This window comes from Beta vulgaris, chromosome 4, assembly GCF_026745355.1.
Source record: "Beta vulgaris subsp. vulgaris cultivar EL10 chromosome 4, EL10.2, whole genome shotgun sequence".
NCBI classification, from domain to species: Eukaryota; Viridiplantae; Streptophyta; class Magnoliopsida; order Caryophyllales; family Amaranthaceae; genus Beta; species Beta vulgaris.
In genome coordinates, this window is record NC_079205.1 from 16229620 (window position 1) to 16256271 (window position 26652).

At 36.7% G+C, this 26652-nt stretch overlaps 1 protein-coding gene across 2 annotated transcripts; it reads right to left on the bottom strand.

Annotated features, from left to right (window-relative positions):
- On the bottom strand, nt 1-26652 carry LOC104884573 (uncharacterized). 2 transcript variants are annotated; one of them, XM_010669249.3, is made up of 21 exons: nt 26328-26652; nt 21923-22018; nt 18009-18160; nt 16043-16115; nt 15199-15321; nt 13829-13937; nt 12046-12125; nt 11844-11925; nt 11575-11714; nt 11347-11457; nt 11082-11198; nt 10831-10920; nt 10381-10434; nt 10046-10120; nt 9707-9782; nt 9507-9606; nt 8394-8463; nt 4586-4647; nt 2599-2708; nt 1484-1762; nt 1-622 (listed from the first exon to the last, which is right to left on the bottom strand). In XM_010669249.3, exons 1-21 carry the CDS (start codon nt 26451-26453, stop codon nt 348-350), a joined length of 2400 nt encoding a protein of 799 aa, XP_010667551.2. In that variant the 5' UTR covers nt 26454-26652; the 3' UTR covers nt 1-347. The 2 variants fall into 2 exon arrangements, with proteins under 2 accessions (XP_010667551.2, XP_048497479.1); XM_048641522.1 differs by lacking the exons at nt 18009-18160; nt 21923-22018; nt 26328-26652 and having other exon boundaries at nt 16051-16115.

Below are 26652 nucleotides of genomic sequence, written 5' to 3' on the forward strand. Positions count from 1 at the left end.
TTACTAAAGTATCTGTAGATTACAAATAATACATAGGGAATTAAAAGTGATCTACAAAAGCCAAAATCTTGAATGCCTTTGGTAAGTTTAGAGCAGAAACTCAGTCTCCACAACTAGATCCTGCCTCGTACAACATTTACAAGGAACTAGGCGAAACAAGGAATTTTAAGAAGCACATGCTGGAAAAAGTTATATAACAACCTGATGGCATAATTGAGGCCAGAAATTCTGAGACACTGCTTTCCTATATATTAAATCAGTAAAAAGAATGGGATTATACAAAACTGATACTTCACAATTTTCTCACATCTATGCTTGCTTTAAACTCGCACTTTCATTTGTCATTTCTACATTCCAGATGATGTCCGATTTATCCTTTGGGCACCTAGTTTTGGAGCAGCAGGTTTTGCTCCTCGACCTCTTCCAGCTGACAAGGGCTTGGCTTTCGTCATGGGAGGTGGAGCAGCTATGGCACCCCACAAGTCATCATCGACGGTTTTTGGAGCTCCCAAACTCATAGCCTTTGAAGTTGTCTTGGGAGGAGGGGCAGCTATGGAACCCCACAACTCATCATCGTCATCTTTGGCTTTTCGTACAGTGCTTTTTGGCTGCGAACTTGAAGCTGAAATTAGAAGCATCTATCATCATTCAACTTATTCGAATAACCAATAAACTATAAATTAACAAAATATTCAACAGGTCTCATAGAATCATGGATCTGTTACAGTAAAGTTGATCTTATTTGAGCGGTTCCGCAAAAAAAATTATTGGCTATGCTTGCTCGAAACTAAGACAGCAAGTTAGCAGTAGATCCAGCAATGGGGACTCAGGACCCAACACTTTAGTTCATTTGACAAGCAATTAAATAATTAACCGAACATTATACAATAACCAACTTCCCCCCACACACAACAGATGAGCATGAGACCTATGTCTAGGACTCGGGTACTGACTTTGCTCATGGGTACGCGGACAAGTGTCTAACTCGGCCATTTTAGGACAAATTTCATGATTGCAGCCCAAGATGAAGTGTCAAATTGTCCATACCCATGCCAGAGTGTCGAAGGATCCAACACGGGTACTTGAGAATGAATGAAACCAAGAGTCTGAGTAACATAGGTTCTGAGCAATGCATAGGCTTTCACGCTTGCTATTTGATAAATTTAGTGATATAAAGATTTTCTTGCCAGCCCCATGATAAAAAGGTAGATTTTCAAGAACATATGCTTGACTCCAAAGCCATAAATGAGGAGCCTACTTTTCCTCCAAGGGCCTCTATAGCTAGCCTGACAGCTTAGCTATGTAAAATTTACATCCTTGTCACTATTAGCAATCATGCACATCAGTTACAAAATATGAACGAGTGAGCCATGGGTTTTATACATCCAAGAAGATGGACATGAAAGAATTTTGCACCGGGCCTATTCTGTTACTTGGTCAATTTAAATATTTATTGGGTCAAGAACCATGGAGATCAATATACCTGCTGATTTTGGTTGAGACAAAGCTGGCTTAGGCTGTGCAACTGGCCGCTTTTGAGCAACCTGGATGTTTGCAAGCGCAGGAGATGGTTTTGGCTCTTCAAGTGGTTCAATATCATCCCACCCGTCTTTGTCACTATCATGGTCATCAAGTCCATTTTCAAGTTCTCCCCAGCCATCTGTTGAGGTCGGGGATGCTGGAACCGGTTGATCAACTAGATCCATACTGGAACTTGTCCGAAGAGGTGTCAGCATTGCAGTTGTAGCAACCGCATCCACAACTGAAATCATTAATAAAGTGAGCACTAATCGCAGGAGGCATAGACAGCCAAAATAACTACAAGTTAACATATTACACATATACTATACTAACTATTGTCGCAAATGATGTGAATATTTGATTAAGTTCCTGTTGTTGGATATCCCAAATCATATGATAAAGCAAAAGGGTAAACTAAAGGTTGGGATTTTACTGAATGTAGATTGAGCTTTTGCCAAAAAAAAAAAAAAAATATCGCCTCAACGAGAAAAATCCTTGATGCTTAATCAAAAGGTTAGTATGCCGTTATTAATTGAGATTCTAACTAAGCATAAGGCTAAAAACCTGGAAACAAGCAACTAAAACACATGGTAGAAATTTATGGATTCATCTAAAAGTCCATTCCATTTGCTCTTTTCAGCAAGTGTATTGTCTTCATCGAACATGGCATAAAATTTGGCAACATTTTGACCCACGACACAACACCCCATTTTTGAGGTAAATGAAGGTGTCGGAGTAACACTCCATTTTAGGACTAGCACATAGAAACGCATTTCTGCATGAGCGATCAAGCAATGCTGCAAAACATACACCAAATGTGCTTTTGCCCTATAAAACTCATAAATGAGACACTTCAACTTACAATGTGGAACCTCGTTATTTTCTTCTCCTAGGCAATGAAGCAGATAGGTCTCACAAAAAGCATGAACCAATGGACTCATGCAGGGAACTAGGAAAGTGACAACTATTTAAAGATCACTCAAGATACATAAATAAATATTTAACACGCACAGGTTATACAGGCCTTAAAGGTCAATATTGAGCGACTTTTGAAATCATTCAGGATCACAAACACACCTGAACTAGTATCAGAGCTTGTTGTAGCAAGTGGTGCACTAGAACCCCCAACGGCAACCGGCACTTGCTCAGATGCTTTACCTTTTAAAGACAAGTTACTCATAGCCCATCTGCAATATAATTTTGTCATTTATATATATTTTAGAGAAAAAAGCTCGTAAACTGTCACTAGCTCTAAATATAGTTAAGCATCAAAACCAATCTCCGAAATGAAAAGGTAAAGCAAAAGGACAATATAGCACTAATACATTGATGATAATAAAACAAGTGATAGCAAACATATGACCCATTTACTGTATACACAGGAAAAACAAGCTCCAATGCTTGCATATATCTTAACTAGTTTTTATATGCACGCGATGCGTGCGAACATACGTACAAAATTATTTTTTTAGGAGATGAAGAAAATGAAATTAATTATTAATTATTTCTAATAAATTAAGAATATTTGAATTGTTGATGGTTTTCTTTTTGTAATATTTTTTTATTTTTTAAATTAATTAGTAGTTTTCTTTTTTATTTTTTCATTAAAGGAAGTAGTTATAATAGAGATATTATGAGGGTAAAATGGGGTTTCTAATATTTTGGTGTCCTACCCCTCTTCCCATATAGAATAGAGATACAACTATCTCAACTTTCAAACAACATCGGCAGCCAAGTAAAGGAAATAAATTGGTCTAACAGGAAGACCCATATAAGAAATATAAACAAAAAAGAGATCAAAATATAGAAGTACATAAATTATTGGATTAACAAATGACAATATAGTGGTGTCCTTTGACATTATCTCCCAGGCCCAACAACTTTATTTTGAAAGGTAAGGAAAAAATCATTATGTGGCCCTCCTTAATAATAACTAATTGCATATGCACGCGATGCGTGTTTCGATAATCTTATGTAGTTATATACAAATGGACATGTTTTTTTTATCTAAAATTATTTTTATAGTGATGTAAATTATTGAGGTTCTTTTGTAGATGTTATTATCTTTTTAAATTAAAGGTAAATAATTTTTTACGGTTCAATAACATCATTGTAAAATTTGGTAGATGATTTAATAAATTTCTTTTTAGCGACTTTAGTATAGTTCTTTAACAATAATAAACTATATCATTTGAACTTTGTAAATATGAAATATTATTTTATCACAATATGTTGCTAACTCTTTTTGGTTGAAGATTCTAATTGATTTCGTGAATTGATTGTGTCAATTTAGTTTGTCAAGTTATTAATGGTATTGCATATTTCATTTTTGACCTACTCATATGGCAAGTTTCATTGATTCTCATTTTTCAATTTTTTATAAAAAGAAAAACTTAAATTATTAGAGGGTATTTTAGTCACTTCAAAAGAGGACACCACACCTCCTCCCTTGGCTTATATAACAATAACAATAACAATAACAATAACAATAACAATAACAATAACAATAACAATAATAATAATAAAAAATAATAAAAGTTCCAGGCCCAGGTGCAATAAGCTATATGTCAGAAATAGATGGTACGATGTGTAAAACAGTTAGCTTGGCTCAAATGAACCTCGGATACACTGGAACATGATTATGAGGACATAAATTGCTAAATTGTTACTCAGGGAGCTTGCATAATCTGGTAGTGCCTAAAAATTTCTTTCAGTCTTCAGTTACATCAATAAACAAACAAATCAAGCAGACTTTAAGAAGTTACCGCATTCCTTAAAAAAAATATTTTCAGGAAACATGTCTTAGCTAAATCCAGAACATCCATCCATTAACATAAAACTGATACATGTTCACACAACATGGAAAAGGGGGCAATTTTAAATTTCATCCAGACAGATTTCCCAATCAATAAAGATATAAAATTTATGCTTAATGGCTTAAGCTTAGGTCTAACCTCTAAGCACTAACAGTCAAATTCTTCAATCTATACCTTCCAACAACAAAAGGAAAGCAATAACTTTTCACAGATACAAGAGATAGAGATAAACATGTCAAATTACTCACCCAAGCAAGCTAGAATTTCCAGGAGCTCCAAGATCTGTCATACTAGCATCTCCTGTATCACCCTGTCAATAAATACATTACAATGGTAATTGTAGCCTGGTTAAGCATATCAAACTTATTAAGTAAAAATGTACCATTGGGAACAAACAAGTGAATAATACAAGTAAAACACAGGACCTTCAGAATTACTACATGAATGTTCATGCTTTAACTTTGGGGGAATTTCTAAGGGGTATTCAAGAAAGAAAGGTAATAGTGAACATAACCTTCACCTGATTGGCCCATCACCCCTCCCCCCCCCCCCCCCCCCCAAACAAAAAAAAAGGAATAAAAATAAAAACAAAAAAAGGTATGAAGGATCGTAAGCAAAAGAACGTGATAGACCCTCTGTTGACATGATTAGAAACAGAATTTTCAATATAGACTCGACCTGAGAAAGCAAACTTGAATAAGTCTAGACTCAAACACAACTAAATCTAAATTACCCGATAACCTAGACATTGACCCGACCCAACAGTTCATCCAATTTGATATCATCCCTACCCAATAGCCATCATAACAAAACAGTAACCTACCTTTACTTTATAGAACCTGAAATAGCATAGACTAATTAAGCCGAACTCAGATAAACCATAAACTGGACAAAAGCCAGACGCATTACAAAGTAAACTCAATTTGAAGTTTAAACATAGCTGAAATGCTAGGTTGCACAAAGTCAGAGACAAGGACACAATGAAAAAAAATTATTTAAAGAAATAGGTACGAAAGGGTAGCTGGAAAATATTAATATTACAAGGAAAAAAATATAATTTACAATCTGCCAAATTTAATAAAATGCCACAACATAATATTAAAAATACTAATCATAACAATATTTAGTATTATTACTACTATTATCATTGTAATAAATTAACAAACTAATAATACCTACTTCAATTAATCAATCTGCATTCTTTCCGATTTTAATCTACATGGCTTGCTTCCCAAGTCAGGTATCTTAGTTAGAATATTCAGGGTATCACTCGTATGAGATAAATATAATTGATTAATCGACACAGAAAATCCTGTAAGATAAACTCACAATCCTCAATTAGTTCTCTAACAATCATCAAATATTATCCTTTTTTAATGTATCTATATAAACCAAATTGATAACAAATATGATGAAAATTATCCAGATCTACATACACCTTGATACATTGAAAACAAACGCAAAAAAAGATATGGAGATGACACGATTGCAAAAAATATAAAAAGAGAAATTGACAAAAGCAATGTAAGGTGCATGACATATGCCTATATATAAGCGCTCCCAGAAAAATGATGAAAGTGATACCTACAGAAATAAGCAAAGATCTGCTTAACCAATCACTCAGATTGCGAAAGGAGCAGTAAGGGACATAAAACCTGTGACCCTAGATCTAAATCACCAACTTAGCTGGACAAGTAAACCTTACACTTGAAATTATATATTTTGTAATAGTGGTGTTGCCTTACTAATAATAAGCCAAGGGGTAAATATACTACTCCTAGAAACTGCTCCACCAGCAACGATCAACCACTTTTAGACCTCCACCCCTTTGGCATGCTATTCTTGAGCAACTATCAAGTGCCAAACACCATCCTATATTGCACTGGTGGTGGTAATGGTAAAACCCGAAAGTACATAGTCACATGGAATAGATAAAACAGAACATCACTTTGATCAGACTAAGAGCATCAGCAGGCCACCCAATTTTCATAGGAAAAAAAAAAATGAAGTTAAAGCCCAAAATCTCTAAAGAGAAAGGCCCAAATTTCAGATTTCAAAACACATAACTCTCATCTCCAATAGTTCTCTTTCGTGGCTTATTCAATGCAATGGAAGCATCATCCAAAAAGCTGTTAGCTATTCAACCCACCACTTGCTTCTTCATTCTCCTCCTCCGAAATACAATATCGATTCCCCAAAGTACAATATCACCATCAATTATTCTACATAGTTTATTTAAATAAAAGCAACAATTAAGAGACGTAGTACCTTTAATAAATCCGTTTATCTCCTTAATTAATTTCACTATTTCCACGTGCACATCAATCAGTCAATCATCAAATGACTAAATTTCTCCTCATTTGTATGAATCTGACAAACTCCAAGCTTCGTCAATACACTTTCTCTCGATCTTCTTTTTGGCTGCCACCAAAATGATCTCTGCTACTTAATGAATTAGCGTTTATAGAAATTGCGAATGATCTCAAGGAGAAAGTTGATAGTGAAACATAATTGGTGATTTTGCTTCCATAAACACTAGGATGGTGCTGCTTTTTGAGTAAAAAGTCGGCACATCATCAATTATATGAAGCATAAAGTTTAAAGGAATAGGTATGTACTCGATTTAGTAAGAAAACAATCTTAAAGGTACAAATAATATGATATTTATTTTTCGACTTTGAAACCGTGCCTTTTCATTCATATAATTAGTAGAGCCCCTGTTACATATTTGTAAAAGGCTCAAGGCGCAATCCATTTGACCAAAGCTCCACTTGGCGAGAGAGAGAGAGTGAAAGGAAACCTATGTCCACACCTTCAGACCTTGAGATAAGAATTTACATCAATTATGGTGAAGAAGTGATCCTTTGCTACTTAAATTCTGTCAACAGTATCCTAGAGACAGAGGGAAGAAAACACTTCCACAACCATTAATCCCGTGATGATGTCCCAGATGCCATTCTTTGGCTGTCATATTTTGCCATTTGAGGCTCTAGATTCAAGACTTCGGTGAAATTTGACCATCAAACAGTAAGATTTAGCCACCCCCAAGAAAGATGAGAGAGAGAGGAAACTCCAAGGGATGCGATGGAATTTGAAGGGAGTAAGTGGGATGCACAGAAGCTTTGGCGGATTATGATGCCCTCCTGAGCAGAGAAGGAGCAAGGGCATGGTAGAAAAATAGGAGGACAAAAATGAATCTGTGAAGTGAAAGGCAAAACTAGAACTTAATTGCAAGTGGGTAGAGAAGGAGAAGGAATAAGATATAGGTACCGATTTCCCTCTATCATCAAGCCAAATACCAAGAGATACATGTTGAACTGAAACTTCTCCATATCGTTCCATATAAAATACAGCAGCCACACTTTTCCTATCTCCCTTAGTGGTTGTTTGGTATACATGGGAATTTAGTTCCCATGGGAAGTTCCATTTCCTAGGAAGTTCCATTTAGTGTGATTCTAAGGAAATGGACTAAGGGCATGTTTGGGAACCATCATTTCATTTGAAATGATGGAATTGTACCCATTCACTTGTTTGGATACTCAGTGGAATTGAATTTGGAATTGGGCCAATACCAATACAATTCCAAACTCGAGCCCAAGCATGGTTCAGATATATGGTTTCGGTCATGGTTGCGGAGACGGTTGCAGTTTTGCGGGAACAGAACGTATACGTTCAACAGTATAGATCCCGTGACTCTGTGACTGCTGTTTGCTTGCCTCGTATTCTCTTTTATATATCTTTTGACGTTGATTTATGTCATTATTGGAGGGATGTGTACAGAGTAATGGGAATCGCTGGAAGAAAATCTGAAAAGTAGTGTCTTGTTACAGGAAAGGGAAATAATGCCTTGTCACAGTTGGTTCGGCCAAAATTTCGGCTTATTCAAATCCACCAGTTTGGAACGGTCAAATTTATTTCGTGAAAGTTAAAAAAAAGTTCCAATACGGCCTTATTACATTGATTCCAATGTATCTTCAAACCATGAGCCCAAGTACATAGAAATATCCCCAAGAAAAAACAAAATTGGAAGGGGAAATCGAGAAATGTTACAAATACCTTCTCATTATACTGCTTCACAATCTGCAAAAATTGGTCAACTGCCTGAAACGACTTGGATCGAACATCACTAGATATAAGAAAGAAAGTTTCAATCACTGCAGCAAGCTAAGAATAATCCAAAGGAAAGCCAAATAGGGCAAAAGTTGGTACTGGAAGTTCGTATGTAAATATTGGAATAAGCAAAATTGAAATTTATTTACATCAACCACACATTTAAAGTAGCACAGAGGGAGCTGAACACACACATAACATATACTATGTTTTTATATGTAAAGTGTATTCACCTTTTTAGGTCCAACCTTGACCTCAATATTCTCGCATAATGTATCGATAAAGATTCTTAGAAAAACATTACTATGAAACAATTATTTAATTCAAATCTAAGTACCTATCATCATATTTTGACCAATCTGTTCCCAGAGACTTTTTAAGTCAAAGTTTGACCTAAGATGTAAAAGAAGAAAGAAAAGAAGACATATGGAGTAGGATTATTACAGATACACACACTATGATCATATTAAAGTACCCCGAACATACAAAACGAACATACTATGGACCTTAAGATATCTAAGATTTGCGGCTGATGACCCGCGAGTCTCACTAATTGCACAACTTTGCACATAGTACTCATTATAGTAATGTGCAATCAGAAATGGCATAATATATAGGTATGAAGGATTCAGCATATTTTATTAGTGGGTATAAGTTGTGTTTGAATAAAAAATAAAAACTACTGTCCACTTCCATCACTCCAAAGTCATAATCTTTTCCTATGTCCCTATTATAGATTTCATAATTGTTTTCTACTTGTTTGTCATATCGAAATTAAGATGCTCATCAGCACTAGGAAGCTTCTCTGACATAGAGTAGCGCATAAATGATACTAGAGACTGTAGACTGCAAACATCATTTCGCAGTACTGGTCTTATCCATGAAAGACACAGTACTAGTCTAGTAGTCGTATCCATGAAAGACTAAGGAAATGTTAATAAGTTCCAAAAGAAATTAAGTTCCTCAAATTTGCTAGGCAAACACTGTGTTACGTGTCCCAGACCACCTCATACAAGGAAAAAGTTGCATTACACATTGAAAAGTTCAAAGAAATGGGACCTGTCAGGATCAATAGTAAGCACCACAACGTTTGGCAGAATCCTTGTTGCAATCTCTGTGACATCATAATAAGAACTCGTGGCACACAGGGCCATTATTCCTGCCAAAACAGAGAAAAGGGGTGGAAAATATTCTATACATAAGCAACAGAAATCAAAGTTACAGAGACAAAGTTGGTGGATAACTTCTGACTCTAATACCTGCTCCTCGTGCTGGGGGGAATGTATCGCGTAATGCACGAACTGTAAAAGCATTTATGAGGACCCTCTTCCTTGTCTAAAAAAGCAAAAAGTATTCAGTGTTGGAAAGAAGTCATCTTTCTTCATATTAGACAATCATAGTAATGATAAAAAAAAACTGTGCAACAGATTTGTCCAAGACCAAGACTTGGTTTAAAAGAACAAAAAGTTAAATTTATCCAAAAAAAAAAAAGAGCCTACCTAATTTACAATAATCCACCAATACAAGAATCTACTACATTCAGTGGTGAGGAGAGCATGAGAAGACTGTACAACAAAACCTAAAAAATAAATGCTTACCCCTTCATTGAGATAGTTTGCCATATTTCCCAGTAATATAGTAGTATTTGTTCTAATTGCTGGCTCTTCATCAACCTGCAAAACTTATAAGCATAAAAGTCAGACAGACTAATTGAGAAATAAGCCCACCTAATTTACAATAATCCTGATGAATGCAAAAAGGAGAGAAATTTGAAGGAAAGAAAAAAAGCAAAGATGTCTAGAGTGAGGGAACTCGAGCAAAGGAACTCATCGAGCACCACGATCAAGGTCAAATAAATACAGCGAAGTGCCGTACCAGAGTAGCTTATGACCACAAAACTGTAAATTCTATTAGAACATAATAGAAGTAATACCTGCAGCTTTGAGAGATACTTCAACAAAGATCCTGACATTGTACGTTGAGAAAGCTGCAAATAAATATATGGAAAAACAACTTCAGAGAAGATGTCAGAATACAAACACAACTCGGCCTCCTCTACGTATTGTTACAAACTCCTTATTCCATTATTCCGAATAAAATCTAATACATGCCTATTACTTGATCATCATAATGCTAGGGCAAGATAATGCAGCTATAGTCAAGCTTGGTAGAAGTAATAGGAGTCAATCATTACATAGAAAGCCATCACGAAACGTCAGCAATAGACAATGGAGAGAACAAATGATAAGATAAGCAATGACTCATCCAACTGTAAGCACAAGATATAAAATACATAACAATGTAAAGAGAAACAAATAATTTTTCTGACGTAAAAAGGAGCATCTATCAGAATCAAACACCACATTTTGGGAGTTTTTAGTACCTTTGGCGCCAGAACAAGAATCGATTTTAATGTCAACTCTCGAAGAAAAGCTGATGTATCATTGAATCCAGTAGCAATCTGAGGATAAACCTAATCACAAATAATAGCACAAAATTAGTACTTTAGTACTAGAAAGCAGGGGGGAAAAGAGTACTCATTCTTTAAAGTTACTAATAGATAAAGAACTGAATTTCACAAAAGAATTACTGTAGGAATGAAAAGGAATTAGTAAGCTGTGATTTTTTTCATACTTGTTCATCTACAGTTTGGGCAGATAATGATGGTCCATATTGATCAATATGCTGCAGCAATGCAACTCTTGTGCCTCGATCATTAGATGTAAAGAGCTTCACAATGGTTGGCAGCACCTAGAAATGAAAGACAGGGACAGCCATTTCAGTATATAAAGAACAAGCACGAGGCATGACAATTCATGCCAAATGCCAATAAAGGCATATGCAGATAACTAGATAAGTAACCCCCTTGCACAAAAAGGAGGACCAGAAATATCATGACCTTGATATTAAATTCTTCAGGTGGAAGCCAAGAGCCCATCTTCATCAATGCTGTCAAAGCAGGAGCACCTGCTGAGCCAAATTCTAGAGCAGAAGCTAGTAGTGGAAGTATCTAGGAAAAGTGAAACTGGGTGATTAGAGAGATAGTGGAAAGGCAACATCAAATAAACATTAAAAGGTTCAACGAAAATATATATAAGCAATTCTGGAATTGAAATGAGAGTAGTACTTTCTTCAGCACGATTTGGCGAGGAAGTTGGTCAGACAGAGTTGGAAGCTTGCGGAAAAATGTATCTTTCTCCACACTGTCTTTCAAACTGAGAACCTCCATAAAATGTATTGTATCCACCAGCTTATTTTGAAAGTATTCTGAAACATCATAGTGGGGTAATTACAATCAATTATACCTCCAGGATATTGTATGCACAATGCTGCTAGTTCAGGAGAAGATATATACTCAAGTTTGAACACCTAATCCAGAAAGTTGTCAACACATACCGCTATTTTCTATAAGCTTGGAAGTATTTAGTCTCTTGGAAGGCATGGAACTCAATAGCCTCTGATAATCTGGAAGCAGCGACTAAATTAAGACACGTAAAAAGGTAAGAAATGTCAGCTACCCACTATGAACATTTTGTTACTGATCTAAGGTTATAAACTAATTATACATCAAATACAACACAAGGACCAAATATTATACCTTTGGAATTGAAGCAATATTTCGGAGTTCCTCTGTCTTAGTTAGCCTCATACCCGAGAAAATCTCATATATTAGACAACCTGAAAATTACAACGAAATTTTTTAGATATGCATAGAAATTATAGAGCAATAATTACAAAGCACCATATACTTTCTTTTTTCTTCTTTTGGCGTCACATATGCTTTCGTTAGTGTTTAAGAGCTGTAAGAGTACAAGTTCAAGATTGACAACACGAAAGTTATAAAAAAAAGCAGAAAAGTATCCAATAGGGGAAATGTAATAAAAAGAGAAAATTAGCAGCATACATGAGCTTTATTGAAGAAAACTCACTACGTATTCTATAAACTAACATTAAGGCAACAGGTTCCACCTAAATAAGTAACATTACTATAAGCCATAACAACCTCACACACCAGAAAAACTCACAGTTTACAGACCACTGGCTTGACAACATGTCTTCCCTCACACATAATTCTCCTGAAATCTTAAACCCAGGGGGTATCGATGTTACAAGCCTACAACACGATAGGAAGAGTTGAAACAAGAATCACAGGAGAATATGTGCTGTTTTAATTAATACTTCCTCTGTTTCTTTTTAAGTGCAACACTTTGACTTCTGCACTATTCACACACCTCACTTTGACCGTATTATTTACTAAATGATCATATAAAATGTTGTTGGATTTATTTTAATGATATGTTATCATGCAAATCCTTATCAATTGCCCTACATGGTTGAACATCACACAGAATCATCAAGTCTAGTACGTTCGGTTCAAATAAGTTTAAGCATTATACTCTGAATTCACACAGCTATTATATCTTTGGTGTTGTGTGAATGAGATGCACAGCTGCTTTACTTGCATTGCAATGTAGCCAATGTGTACAGTACAATATGTTTGATATCATAGATGTATATTGAATAGCTTCAACACGTAACCAAGAGAAAAACAAACGCGTCTTCGATAGAAGATACATAGGGTATGAGTTCTCATGCAACATTGCTTCCCTTGACTTCCGTTGTATTAGGGTCAACCTACGGTTATCGACACGATGATGCAAAGCATGGTTGTCATACTCTCTTACTCCATTCTCTTTTAGAGAATACCTAATCCTCTTTCAAATATTTCTTCTCAATTATCAACAATCTGTTTATCAGTCAACCTCTCTTCTGAAATGCTAACACATCCTTAATGTTGCCAGGCTGCACCAACAAACCCAAATATCAATGAACTTGGTCCTGTGGGATGTGCCAACCCGAAGTCAGTAAAGAGACCCTCATTATTTTCTTTGAATTGAAGATGATAAAATCTTCTCCTAACAATTCTGTTGCTTGTAAAGGAAGGTGATGGATAGAGCTTGTGGAGGGATAGGAAGGGAAGTCTGTAACATTTTTTTATCCATTTATATACTTGGACAAAGGTAAACTACGTAAGCAAGCAAAGCTCACTGGAACTTAACAAATTCCGCCAAAGACTGGTCAAATGAAAGCAGAATAGTCTCCTTTGTTAAGTTTTCTTTCAGTTACGGACTACGGTGCTGTCATTGATTTGAAATTTAACCAACAGTATGATTCATTGCCTTTGCAACCCACTTTATTCTTTCATTTCAATAAATCTCCTTGTACACTCTTCTTGCCATTGTAGATCCCTCATCTTAATCTTAGAGATAAAAACTTACTTACAGGCTATTTCTCTAGCAGTGTCATTAATTTCAAAATCATGGTCAAACATCTGAATTGTAAAAGAAAGATAAGCAGCTGAAAACAAGAAATGTGCTTACCTATTCCCCAGGAATCAATTGCCCATGGGGTAGAGTTTCTAATGGCTACCCAATCAGACTTAGCCAGTTCCATGGGTTTGTATTGTGTGCCAACAAGCCATGCATATTGCTGCATAGAAAGAGAGCAAATGATCAGCAAACACGATTCTGGTAAATGTAAAGTTGTAACTCTGAGCACAGAATCATCTATAAAAAAAAGTTACTATCATCAAAGACACTCTAAACACTTTCATTGAAAGCCACAAAATACAGGACATTTTGAAGCTTGTCCAGAAATAGTACCTCCAGACATTGGGTGCAATTTTTTTCCCATTATATAGCAACCATGTCTCAAGTAATGCCTAACCCTCCCCCCCCCCCCCCCCCTTATGAGCAGGTAGAATTGCTTGTCTCCTCTACCTTCTGCTTTTGTGAGCTTCGTACAAGAAACTTGCCTCCACTGATGCCAACCCCCCCCCCCTTCTTTTCCCCACTCCCTTTAGGAAGGTCACCATACAAGAAAGTTAACCTAACCAGTCTACACTAGACTGGTGAAAGACACTTTTGTAAGTCTAGACAGCAACTTTATTTCCCCAGGATAAAGTACAGAAAAAAAGAAGCTGAAACTAGAGTCTTCAGACTACAAAGACATCACGTATAGAGACTCTTTTGTTAGATCTGCACTTCCTTTTTTCATCGAAATTTCGTAATGAAGAAAAGACGTTGAAGATAGAAGTCTGCAGAGTGCACACTGCAAATATTGCTTTCTAGCCACATAAACTTGAGAAAAGAGTAGGCCATTTTTTAAAGAAAAGAAGGGACCACAAGAAGGATGGTTAAGTCCCCTTTCAAAACCAAAAAAATGGTCCCTAATACATACTTTAGCATCAAATTAAGCTGGATTTGTACTATTAAAGGTGCAAAAATGTTCGTATGTAGCAAGTATCGTGAAAAATCCATACTCGGGAAGTGTAGCAAGTATATTGGAATGGAGTAAGTATATCATTAAGCACTTCATATATACCATCTCAATCTTCAGCGCTAAAAGATAGGTGGGCCGATAGCAGAATATTATTTTCCCTATTTTCAAATATGTATCACCAAACCATTTCTCTTCAAGGGAATGTTTCATCTTCCTATATGTGTATTCTCCTGTGAAGTGTGATCTAATACAGTTTACTTGATCAGTAGGGAATTCGATGCTAGCACGCGGAGCTAGAAGCTCATCTACAAGTACTATAAGAGCACAAACCTTCAATAATTACATTTCCCTTCCCATAGAGACTCAGTTATAGTGCTAATTAAGTTCAAGAAATTCATAATTTTACAATATGATTGTTGTATCAAAACTTAAAGTTGCACAGGGACCAAGAAAATGCGAAAAACATTACCAGCATTGATCCAGCAGAACCTTCCTTATTCCCATCAAACTCGGATAAAACATCAAAAGCATGCAACTTCCAGTCCAGAGTTTGAGTCACCACCACACTCGCCAAGCAAACATTTGCATGAATCTGTGGCAGCAAAAGCTAGCTAATCAAAACAATGAACCATATTACCAAGCAACACCATTAGACAAATTCAAACGTAGATATTGAACACAATGAAGTAACTGTGAAGACAAACCTTGACCACTACATTCAAGATTGTTCTATAAATTTCAACAGCAAACTATTAGAGGTCCCAAAGAAAAAGAAGATGCTGTGTAAATTTTCATCCCCAAAAAACATGAGGGAGAAAAATAAAGTACACTAAAATCCAAATATTATGACTTTATGCCTCCACAGCACAGCAAAGAGAAGAAAGCTCTTCTTGCAGAAACTCAACACAAAAGGGTAATTCATATGAAGGCAACAAGCCAAAAAAACTAAAAAGAAATTAAAGGAGATCTGAATGCCTAATCAACACCAAAAAGCCAAATTGTAAGAGAGATCACCAGCAACTAATAAAAACAAATATAAATGGAAAAGGGTAGAAAAGCAAGTAGCAAGTTACAGCAAACATAAAGCCCACTGTCCTCTCTCCCACAGTGATGGGATGAAACCTTAAGTTCTAATAAGAACATCTTATAGCAACATAAGTTCATGAATGTTCTGGAAGGCAAACTTGGCAGATTGCAAAGAATTAGATTAAATGAAAGCCGAGAGACTGCGAATAATAAGTAAGAACTAAGAAAAAAAAAACTTATATCATTGGCAGTTCATAAAGCCGCAAGTAATGGAAGAGAAGTCTTACAAGCTTACAATCATTATTTAAAAAGCTGACAGCTTTAGCTATCTGGTGCAGTCCCCAGGCGTAATATTCATCCCTGTCGTCAGTAGCGGAAGGAAACAAAACATAATATACATCAATAAACTTCAAGTAGCATTCTTTCAAGATGAAGAGAAACATTGTTCCCAAAAGTCAAGAGTAGAATCCAAAATGAGGATCTCTGACGGGGAGTATTATAGCAGGAAAAACTATAACGTCACTTCCATAAATAGTAAGAAATAAACAACAGAGCTATCATGTCAGGAATTCAACAAGTATAACCTGCCATTGACAAAAGCAAGCGAAATACACAGCCATTGCGTTACTGAATGCCCGAGTAGTACTGGATATTGGAATTGTCATTCCGTGAAACCCCGTCACAGGATACCATAATAGAAAGCACGACATTCTCGCCATTTTAGAAGGCCTTTTTCCCTTTACATCCACTCTTTTGTCAAGATTGGCCAGAAACAAAAGTACTAATCAATTATGTAGCTGATGAAACATACTCTTCGTGACCTAGGATAATTGCAACACATCTCATATTCGGGTGTCTCAAAATAAGGTGCTGCATCAATCGGGGAAACACGACAGAAGGAATTGTTCTAGGGGAACGTTATTGATAGGTAATGTAGGAAACGGATGATCCTATCTGGTGAACTATCTAGTGACAAACTCCTATGTTCCTTTCATTGCAACAATTCCTCTAAAGGTTATGGCCCACATATTATTATTTCTCTCTCAAATGGGGTCCCCACTATCACCTTTCCAATTTTCTTTTCTAACAAGATTCACAAAAGATGGCCATGCTCCTCTCACTTTAATAAAATAAGGCCCGACCTACTCCTATCCCATCAACTTTTACAATAAATTAATTCATTCTCTAACCAACGACCAAACTTCCCTTAAACTATGTATGAAGCCTACTATTGCAATTACTTTGGGACAGATTATTTTTGGACTGAGATAGTATAAGTTCAAAAGTTATTCATTTACCACAATATTAGTCAATCACATTGGGATATGTTTAGTCGTATTATCTAAAAGAGTATAAGTTTGTATTTTATTCGAATGTTCAAAAACAAATAATAGACCATAAAAGCTGTAATCAACTGCAACATATGGAAAAGTTCGACGACTATTAGAGTTTGCACTGCAGATTTACTTCCTCTTGCAATTACTCCAAGCCTACATGTTCATGCATAAGCTATGTATTGCTTGTATGTTATTGAGCTTGATCCCAATTTGAGGCTCGAGCTCGAGCTCTAGCTGAAATCGTCATCAATATTCTGGAGCACCCCTAACATAAATATTTATAGCCAGCTCAAAGCTAAATTGATAAGCTTAAATGATCTATTTATCCTCTAAATTCAACTGTCAAAGAACATACTCTAAAATTGAAGTGGTGAGACGTAAACTTTTAGTTTGAAAGACACTCCTCTATTCTTTTAAATGCTAAATGAAATATCCGCTAATCCCAGCTAATTCGAGCTTATAAATTCGGAAAGAGGGGTTCAGGATCATTAAGCAAAGGATTCCTTTGGAAAATCACCTCATCATTGGTCACCGCATTTGCCTATTTAAGGGCTTGTGCCTCTTGGATCTACTTGCCTGATGTGATTCTTCTTTTGAAAGAAATCAAAATCTTAGATTTACCCATAAGAAAGGTATATAATATCGCCAATGGATAAGAGGGAGGAAAGATAATTCAATAAGGATGATGAGCTCAATACTGAAAATAAAAAATCAGAAATAGATAAAGAGGATACATCTTTCTGCTCTAGAAGATGCTAGCTGGTGTAACTAGAAACTTGGAGTTTAACAAAAAAGAAAGAAACTTAGAGCTGTATGATAGGTCAAACACCACAAAATAATGATACATAAATACTAGAGTAAGCAAGATTTATTTACATAATGTTAAATCAACAAATAATTAGTTTGATACGCATACCTCTGCTTGCCATCCAACCCCAACTCCTTGATTTTTTCTGACAGTGGCATAACAGGTTCTGTTACAATATAAATTGTGACCTTGGTAGTAGACCCATCATGCGTCTCTACCTCAGTACTGTGAAGAAATGATAATATATTGGGATGTCTAACCTGCAAAAAAGCAAAATGAGTATCTTCAGGTGAGCACATTCACGAGTAGCAAAGCATGCATGGAAGGTAATACAACTTCCCTGCATGGCATGTCTTCAAGTTACATATCAGAAAACTATCTTTAGGCTGAGTTAAAACTGATGTGCATTAGGCTGTACAAACAAGTTATTCCTTGGACAGGAGTTTCAGCTTATAGCACAGCAAAAGATTCCTTATCAAAGGCTAGATTCCCAAAATAGCCACTGCGCATTTCTGGAATACAATCTAGAACATGCAATGATGATCTTAAATTGAATTTGAAACCCACTGGAAACTATCTAGGTCCTTGATGTTGTGGTCATGGTGATCGACCACATCACGGTTGTCGCAACAACGAATTTATTTTATTCTTTTTTAGATCTTTTTGATGATTCCACCAAAATATTATTGAAGGTTTATATAGTATAATTGCAAACTACAATACCATTCAAAGGGAGCTACAGCTAATAATGTGATCCCAGCAAACCCCACAACAAGAAAAAGAGGGGGGGGGGGGGGCTACAGCAAAAAATGACTCGCAGAAGCACAGTAGCAGACCCCACCATAAGAAAATGAAAACAACATAAAGAATTGTACAGCTATGAAGTTTCAGCAAAGCAGACTGCATACTCCACAAGGAGAAAGAGAAAGTCAAAACTTCAAAAGTTAATGGAATCGAGCGAAACTCAAAGAAAAGGCAATGAGTAAAGAGAGAAAGTTAAGGTTGAAAGGCGAGACTAAAACAGAGTGCTGGAATTCTGATCTGAAAACTTCACCAGCAATGATCGCCAGCATCCCGAAATCACTACCAGAAGCTCAACAGCAATGTCTGTCACAATCATCGTCCTCCAATGTTTAATATACTTCTCTCTTCCTTCAATCTGGAAATTCAGCTGATGCTAGATGCGGCAGAATCCAGACGAGTCGGGTTGGATTCGGTGGAATACAAGCAAGATGGGTGCTGTGCAGTCATATTTTCCGATATCACAGACTAAAAAATAACCCGGTGTGAAATGAGTGTGAACCAAGTATCGGTTTGCCAACTTGAAAATCCGTCACAAAATGTGCAAACCGAAATTAAACGGCCGTATCTTGACACCATGAATTTGACACACCTGAGTAAGCTTCTGCAACCATCCTATAGCACATATGATCATGCATACCACATGCACCACGAGCTCTAGACACAATTATTCACACCAACATGCCTCCCCTCAACCTCAGGAAACCTTACAAAGCCATTGAATAAATCTTAATGACTAGCCATAGACAAATACATTCTTAGCATCACAGTCCCTTTGTTGCCACATACTAGTAGCTCAATTAACAAACCTCTTCATCCTTCTTCATACTGAGATCAAGCCACATGCTGTCAATCTGTCAATCAACCCTTGCAAATTATTTTGTAATGAGCTCTAATTGCATGTCCTCACAATATCATAGCAAACTAACTCTTAGAGAGAAACTTAATTCAATTAATCTACAACTAGAGTCAGATCAAAGTTTATCAGACGTTAATGCCTTGCACATTGTCTCCATATCACACAACACCTAATGCAGGAATGTGGTAAAAGATAGCAAACATCCATAATAGCCCCTTTTCCTTACAACTCGCATCATCAATGTCGTGCCCAAACTAAGTTTTTAAATTAAAGAACCTTTGACATGAATACTGCAGGGTGAGAAAATCATGTAGTATTGGCAGAATCCACCGAGAAAAGACCGCAGAGATATTGAGCGATAGCAAAGAGGGACAGTGAGCACATCGAAAGCAACAGAAAACCATAATGAACCTCAGAAGACAGCCAAGTAGCAAGCCTAACTCTCGAGGGTGAGAGTGAACATGAAACAAAAAGAAAGGAAGAAATTTACATACAAAAAACTCTATTTTCTCATGAATAGCGCATGTAGAGGGTTAACCAGCATGACCCACATCTAAGGAGGTTGAGCTAGATAACCGCCAACTCTGATCAATGAAATAAAATTGCAAAACAGGTCATAGGCTCCTATTTAACCTTTGGACCAAAAATTAACTAAAGTAAAAAGGCCTCTAGATTTTTTGTACTTCTTTTTTATTATCAAGTAGCAGATAGTCACGGCATGTCGTCAGAGAGTCGATTCTAAATATATTTTTGTTGCTGCAGACTTGCAGTACATCCAACCTCTTGTACTGCCAGGGGGGAGCCTCTCTACAGGCATTAGGGTAGCATTGATGTTGATGTACTATTTGCTCATTTTACTGACATATCCCTAATGCTCATCATCGGCATCAGATCAACAATCAAAGAGCTATAAACTGAAAATGGTAAGTCAAACTTGGATTTCCATTCTAAAAACTCCAACCCTCGAAATCATAGAAATGATGTCCTAGTTATGATTCTGCTGGATTGCGAATCTTAGTGCTCCTTTTGTACACGTAACATCCCCTTCGTGTCCTACCAATAGTGTTAACATCCCTTTTGTGTCCAACCAATAGTGTTACTTTGATATCTACAACGATAACTCTGAAAAAGGACCAGTTAACAATTCTCCCACCCCCACAACCATACATTGCACACTGGTACACTGTATGGTACGTATTGCACTCTTTTTGATATGTAGTATATTCATTATAAGATAGAAGCTTGACAGATTCACTTCTATGAATTAACCTGAAAGAGTCTACACAAAAAGTGGTAATCTCATAATGTGAAATCAGATGTCTACCTATCTCACCTCTATTACGACATAGAACAGCCCTATTAGATCAGAAGGACATGGCTGCAGGACTGCTATATATTAGTAATGACAACTTTATCCACAAACACCAGCCAAGCAACACCCTTCAGTTTCACTCGTTGAAAATAATTTCTGACTCCCGCATAAATCTTGAAATAGCAAATATCATTTAGATTGGGGTCTAATTCTACTACTTTGTAACTTATGTGGTGACAATTACCAAGACACTAATGTTCTTAACTTATTATTATAAAGTGATTAACTTATAATTATAAAGTGATTAGACCAGTTATCCAAAACTTCAAGAACCAGAGGACTCCGGCAAGGTTGTCGAAGACAGCTACGAATGAGAGTGTCCAAAATGTAACACTTTTGGACACAAGGAAACCGTCCTAAATTTGGGCACACATTAAAAGACGTGACATCTACGCACTATGTTCCCTTCCATTGTTCTTGGTTTCTTTTTCATAGTTTCCAATGCACAACTCTATTGGTCCTCTACAGGGTTCCCTTTCTAAATTTTGTACACAAGGAGATCGTCCTCAATTTTAGTGTTTCTCTTTAGGGTTTCCATCTACATCTCCTTCGCTCTCCTAGACTTGTGGTTTGTCTTTATCATACCCAACCCCTATTTTGTACGGATTATATTAATGCCAGTACGGCACTAAAGATGTCATCTCCAAGAAAAACCACTCAAAATTATACTCCCTCTGCCCAACAAAACATAGTTTTTAGTTGCATTTGGCACAAATTTTAGAAGTGATTGTGGAATGTAGATAATGTATGTGGAGGTAGATGAAGAGCAAACAACAAAGGTATGAGAATGTATTATGCATGGAACCAAAAGGAATGATGTGATGGAGAGAAAAGCTGAAAATTAATTATCAAACCATTGAAGTTAAATCTAAACCAAAAGAAAGACTTCATTTTGGAATGTCCGGCAAAAGTAATAAGAAATCTAAAACAGAACATGAAAATGAACCCAATTCAATAGGCTGGAAAGAACAAAAGCATATGAACCCATACCGTTCGCAGTCGCTTCACCCCATTGCGCCCGGCAGCTATATGACCATCTTGGACATTTCCTGAAAGTGAGAATATTGAAACTGGGGAACCATCATCCTGTAACAGAGATCAATAATATTCATAGTTAATAAATTTAACAGAGATTAAGGGACACAAGTTCGAGGACGACAAAGTATGATCTTAGAACAACTTGCCAAGAAAATTATATATGTACAATATCAAACAACTACGCACTTCACTTGTTCTCTTTGTAACAGTGATCACTAAAGACACTTGGAATCGCCAAATTGATCTAAAGAAAACCAAATCACTTCCAGCACTCAACACATTCAACCAGCTGGCCCTATCCAATAGTTCGAAAATACGGTTTCGGCCGCGATAACGGGAACGGTCACGGTTTCGCTGGAACGAAGCTAGTACATTTGTCGCAAATCGCGTCGCGGTTGTTGCACACGAATTTTATATAATAATACGTTAGCTTATTATTTTTCGCGGTTGCTGCGCACGAATAATATATAATAATACGTTAGCTTATTATTTTTTAAAAATGGTTTGCACGTAACTTTTCTTCACCCAAAAGGCCAAAACAAAGAAGCAGTAAGAGTTTAAGAGAGAGAAAGAGCTTTAATTACATAGCTGTACTGCATATCTCAAAATACAGCTGTATTGCAATGACATGGGTACTAGGTACCCTTTCCCTTCCAAACTACGATAATTAAAAAAAAAAAGAGAAAATATAAAGTGATCTGATCCAGCCATCATCCCATAACCCATCAGTACGCCGTACACCTTTCTCTTCGCTACTTCAGTCTTCTTCATTGTGGACGGAGAAATGGCCGGCGACTTTTATACCGATGACGAAATGTATACATTTGCACCAAAATCAACCTCCCGAGCAAAAGCCCCAATGTTCCTATAAAAGAAATCACATATTTCATCTTCAATTGTGATCTAGGATTTGTTTCTTGGAAAAAAAATCTGAAAATCGCATCTTGGAACAGGAAATGCAGGCGAAAATTCGTGGCCGCTGTGGAACGGGTAAAATCTCGGTGTATTACAAGAAGGCAGTATAAACCGGCCAAATTTTGTTCGCCAAAGTTGGAATCCGTTACAACTCAGGCGAACTGAATTGATGCGACCGTTATTTAACACCATGATGCAAGTCCACCAATTTGTTGGCTAACACGAGCTGATGTTTGTCGGGAGGGACAAATGACAGCCGGGTGATGTTGTATTTACTACTTGGGCTAGTCCTTAAAAAGTAATCCTTAATCCAAGTTGAGTTTCTTGCACTCTTACACTTTACAGACCAAACATTAATGGATATTGGCGCTTTACTTTAACCAGTACTCCAACACCTATTAATTCTTTTTGGAACCCATTACGTTGTTATAAACATATGCTATATATTCTGGATTTAATCATACAGGATTCACCATAGAAAGCAATCTGGACATCTTATCCTCTACTCATCGTACGATATAGCATTGCCACATAAGAGCCCTATCCCCCAATCATTTGATAGATGACTATCTAAAAATTCTCCACATCTCTCTATCTTTCCCTCCTTTTCCTTCCATATGAACGTGAAGCTCCTTAAAAACTGAATGCTTCTCTCGCATCAAGTCCAAACAAGATCCAGCAGGCAGCGATAACTCCCTCTCCACCTTGAGTAGCACCATCAATGAAAATTCTCTCCTTTCCTCCCTCACTCCCCGCCTATCCCCCCCCCCCCACAAATCCATCTCTCCCTCTCTCTTTCTTCCCCTCTATTTTTCCTTCTCTGGCTAATTTGGTTTCAATTAAGTTCCTAAGGAGAACTTCTATGGGCCAACAGAAAAATCCTTCCTTTTTCTATTACCAAGTTTGGGAGGAAAGGAAGAGATAAAAGAGACAAACTAAGGAGGGTGGAAGGGCTTTTAAACTGGGGGATTTTAATCTAATAATGATCCTGAAATATAGAAGGAAAATATAATTCCCTTGAAGAAATTTCTTCAGAAATATTTCCCCTGAAATTTGCTCTGCTAACGATTCTATTTGTACCAATGTACTGTGCATTTGCTTAAGTTGTGATGCAACCAACCAAAGCCAAAATTCAGCATGATGACCACCCAACAGCAATCTGCAACCAGCCTCACCGAATCTAACCTAACTGCATTTGACATTATTAGACTGAACCCAAATTGCAATTGCATACCTAACCTAATAAAAACAAAGAGCCCCAAATCACATACCTAACCTAATAAAAATAAAGAACCTCAAACCACAATCCAACTTTTCTACCACAATTATATGCTGCAAAAGTTGACAATACTTGTGTAAAATTTAGCTCTTATACACACCCATGAGGCCATAACGAGGAATGGGCATGAACCAGTACACCCGGTTAGATCTAACCTATTTTTAAGGGTCCGAGTCTAAAATTTTGAGACCCATTGGGTTTCGGTGGATGCGGGTCAAGGTGTTAAAAATCGGATCTGGATCCAGGTCTGATGTATTGAGACCTAGACTAACCCCAGAACCGACCCATCTAATATATATATATATATATATATATATATATATATATATATATATAAAAAAATATGAATACTTCACCTAGCAAACCTCAATATACTTCATGCAGCCACTCTAACACTTAAGTACTCCTCACTATCCTCCTGTTATTTCACTCAACCACCAAGGAGATACGGTGACGCAGCAACCAGCAGATAAGGATTTAGGCAGACGAGGATGTTGGCAACTCTCGCCTACTCAATACTAACCTCCGGCCTTATTCGACAATGAGTCAATGACATGTTCTTTTATTTATTTAGTTCTCCCTTTCTTTGTCGAATTTCACTTCAGTCTGAATCCAGGGATGAAGTTATTGAAGTATGCTTTTCAATATTTTTTTGTTGCTGCAAATCTCCCCCCTACCTTTCTCTTGACTTCCCCAATTCATCAAGATTCGGTCAGTTTTGGTGTCTATTATATTGAAAATTGTAAGACTTCTTATTAATGTGATTCATTAATTATTTTTTATCATATTAATTACTTATAAAATGTGCAAACTGCGAAGAGCACGAGTTAAAAAACAAAGAAAACTAGAATCTAGCCCAAGACCCATTTTAATCCCGTTTTAGATCCGAGACACGCTGGATCCACATATGGGTCTGGGTCCACATCGAAATTTATGGGCTTGGGTCCAGTCACTGTACCCCACACTCGACCCGACCCACGCCATCGCTACCCGTGACTGACTAATCAAGCCAAAAAAGTCTATCGATGAGAAAAGAATCTGGTAATCAGCTACAATATCTACTCATCAAGCTCTCTTACTCCAACCAACACATCCAACAAATGAAATGAGCTTAACAATCTACCTAAAAGAACCCGGAAAGACCTCACACAGCTATCTAGACGCTTGCCAATTGGCACAAATCCAACACTTCCACAGCAAACAAGTAATGCAGATATCATCCAACTACACAAGGCGATCTAAATCACTGCTAGATCAAAATTAATGAACATACTCAATCTCACAATTAAGCAAGGGACAATAACATTCCAAAAAACAATGTTCTCACCATGTATACACTCAAAGATACAAATCGAGTGGCAGCAATCACAAGTAATAAACCTTTTAACGTCATTTCAATGAAACTTTTCCATATATAAAGATTCACGTACTTATAAGTTTCATTAACAAACATTACTTCAATTCTGAGCTAAATCTTGAACCAATCACTACTGAAAATAAAAAAGAGAGAGATATTCCAGTTTTTGATACAAATATGTACATTTCGAACAACAAAATCACACAATTGCTAGCTTGAGCATAGAAATCCGATCAGGCACCAAAATTCTCACCATAAATTAACTCCATGCTACAAATCGAATAAGAGCAACCACAAGTAATAAACCTTGCTAGTTAACTTCGACGGCATTCACACAGCTATGATCAAGAATTTTTACTAGCACAGTCACTTCAATTCGGAACTAAACATGGATTCCAATTTTTCAACACAAAAATTTACAATTCAAACATATAACATCACGCAATTACTAGCTTCATCACAGAAATCCGATCACGCACCAAAATCCTCACCATAAATCTACTCGACGCTACAAATCGAATAAGATCAATCACAACTTCACAAGCATTAAACCATGCTAATTAACTTCAACGACATTCACGCAGCTAAAATTAAGAGTTTCCACCAACAGAATCAATTCAATCCTAAATTAAGGATAGATTCCAATTTCCAACACAAAAATTCACAATTAAAACAGCAAAAATCACGCAATTCCTAATTTGAGCACACAAAAATCCGATCAAGCACCAAAATTAGAAAATTCAATTCAAAAAGTATAATAATATAAAGCTTAAGAAAACGAAAGTTAGAGAGAGAATAAGAAAAACCTTGGAGGTGCCATGAGAGTGAGTCCAAGAGCCCCAAGCGGAGGAGTAAGGTTCGCCAATATTATAAGGTAAATCCTTAACACCAGTGCCAGATCCCGCCACAACTCCCTTCAAAAACTTGAACATTTTTCCTTCACTCCTTCAACCTCTCAACCTCCGAGATTGAGATTGAGATTTCGATTTCAATGGCGGTTGTGATTGACAGATGTGTTGAAGGAGGAGACAGAATTTTGAGGCGGGGGTGAGGAGGGAGGAGAGGCAGAATAGAAGAGAAGTGAAGAAATGCCCGATCTGTGAAAGAAAAAAACTAGACGATTGGAAGAAA

Excerpts from the sequence above, each read along its gene's own strand:
- LOC104884573 (XM_010669249.3), bottom strand. The coding sequence starts at position 26,453 with ATGTTCAAGTTTTTGAAGGGAGTTGTGGCGGGATCTGGCACTGGTGTT. Across the intron at positions 11,715-11,843 it reads CAAGCTTATAGAAAATAGCG|AATACTTTCAAAATAAGCTG; the intron begins GTATGTGTTGAC and ends ATGATGTTTCAG. Across the intron at positions 8,464-9,506 it reads CTTACTATTGATCCTGACAG|TGATGTTCGATCCAAGTCGT; the intron begins GTCCCATTTCTT and ends TCTTATATCTAG.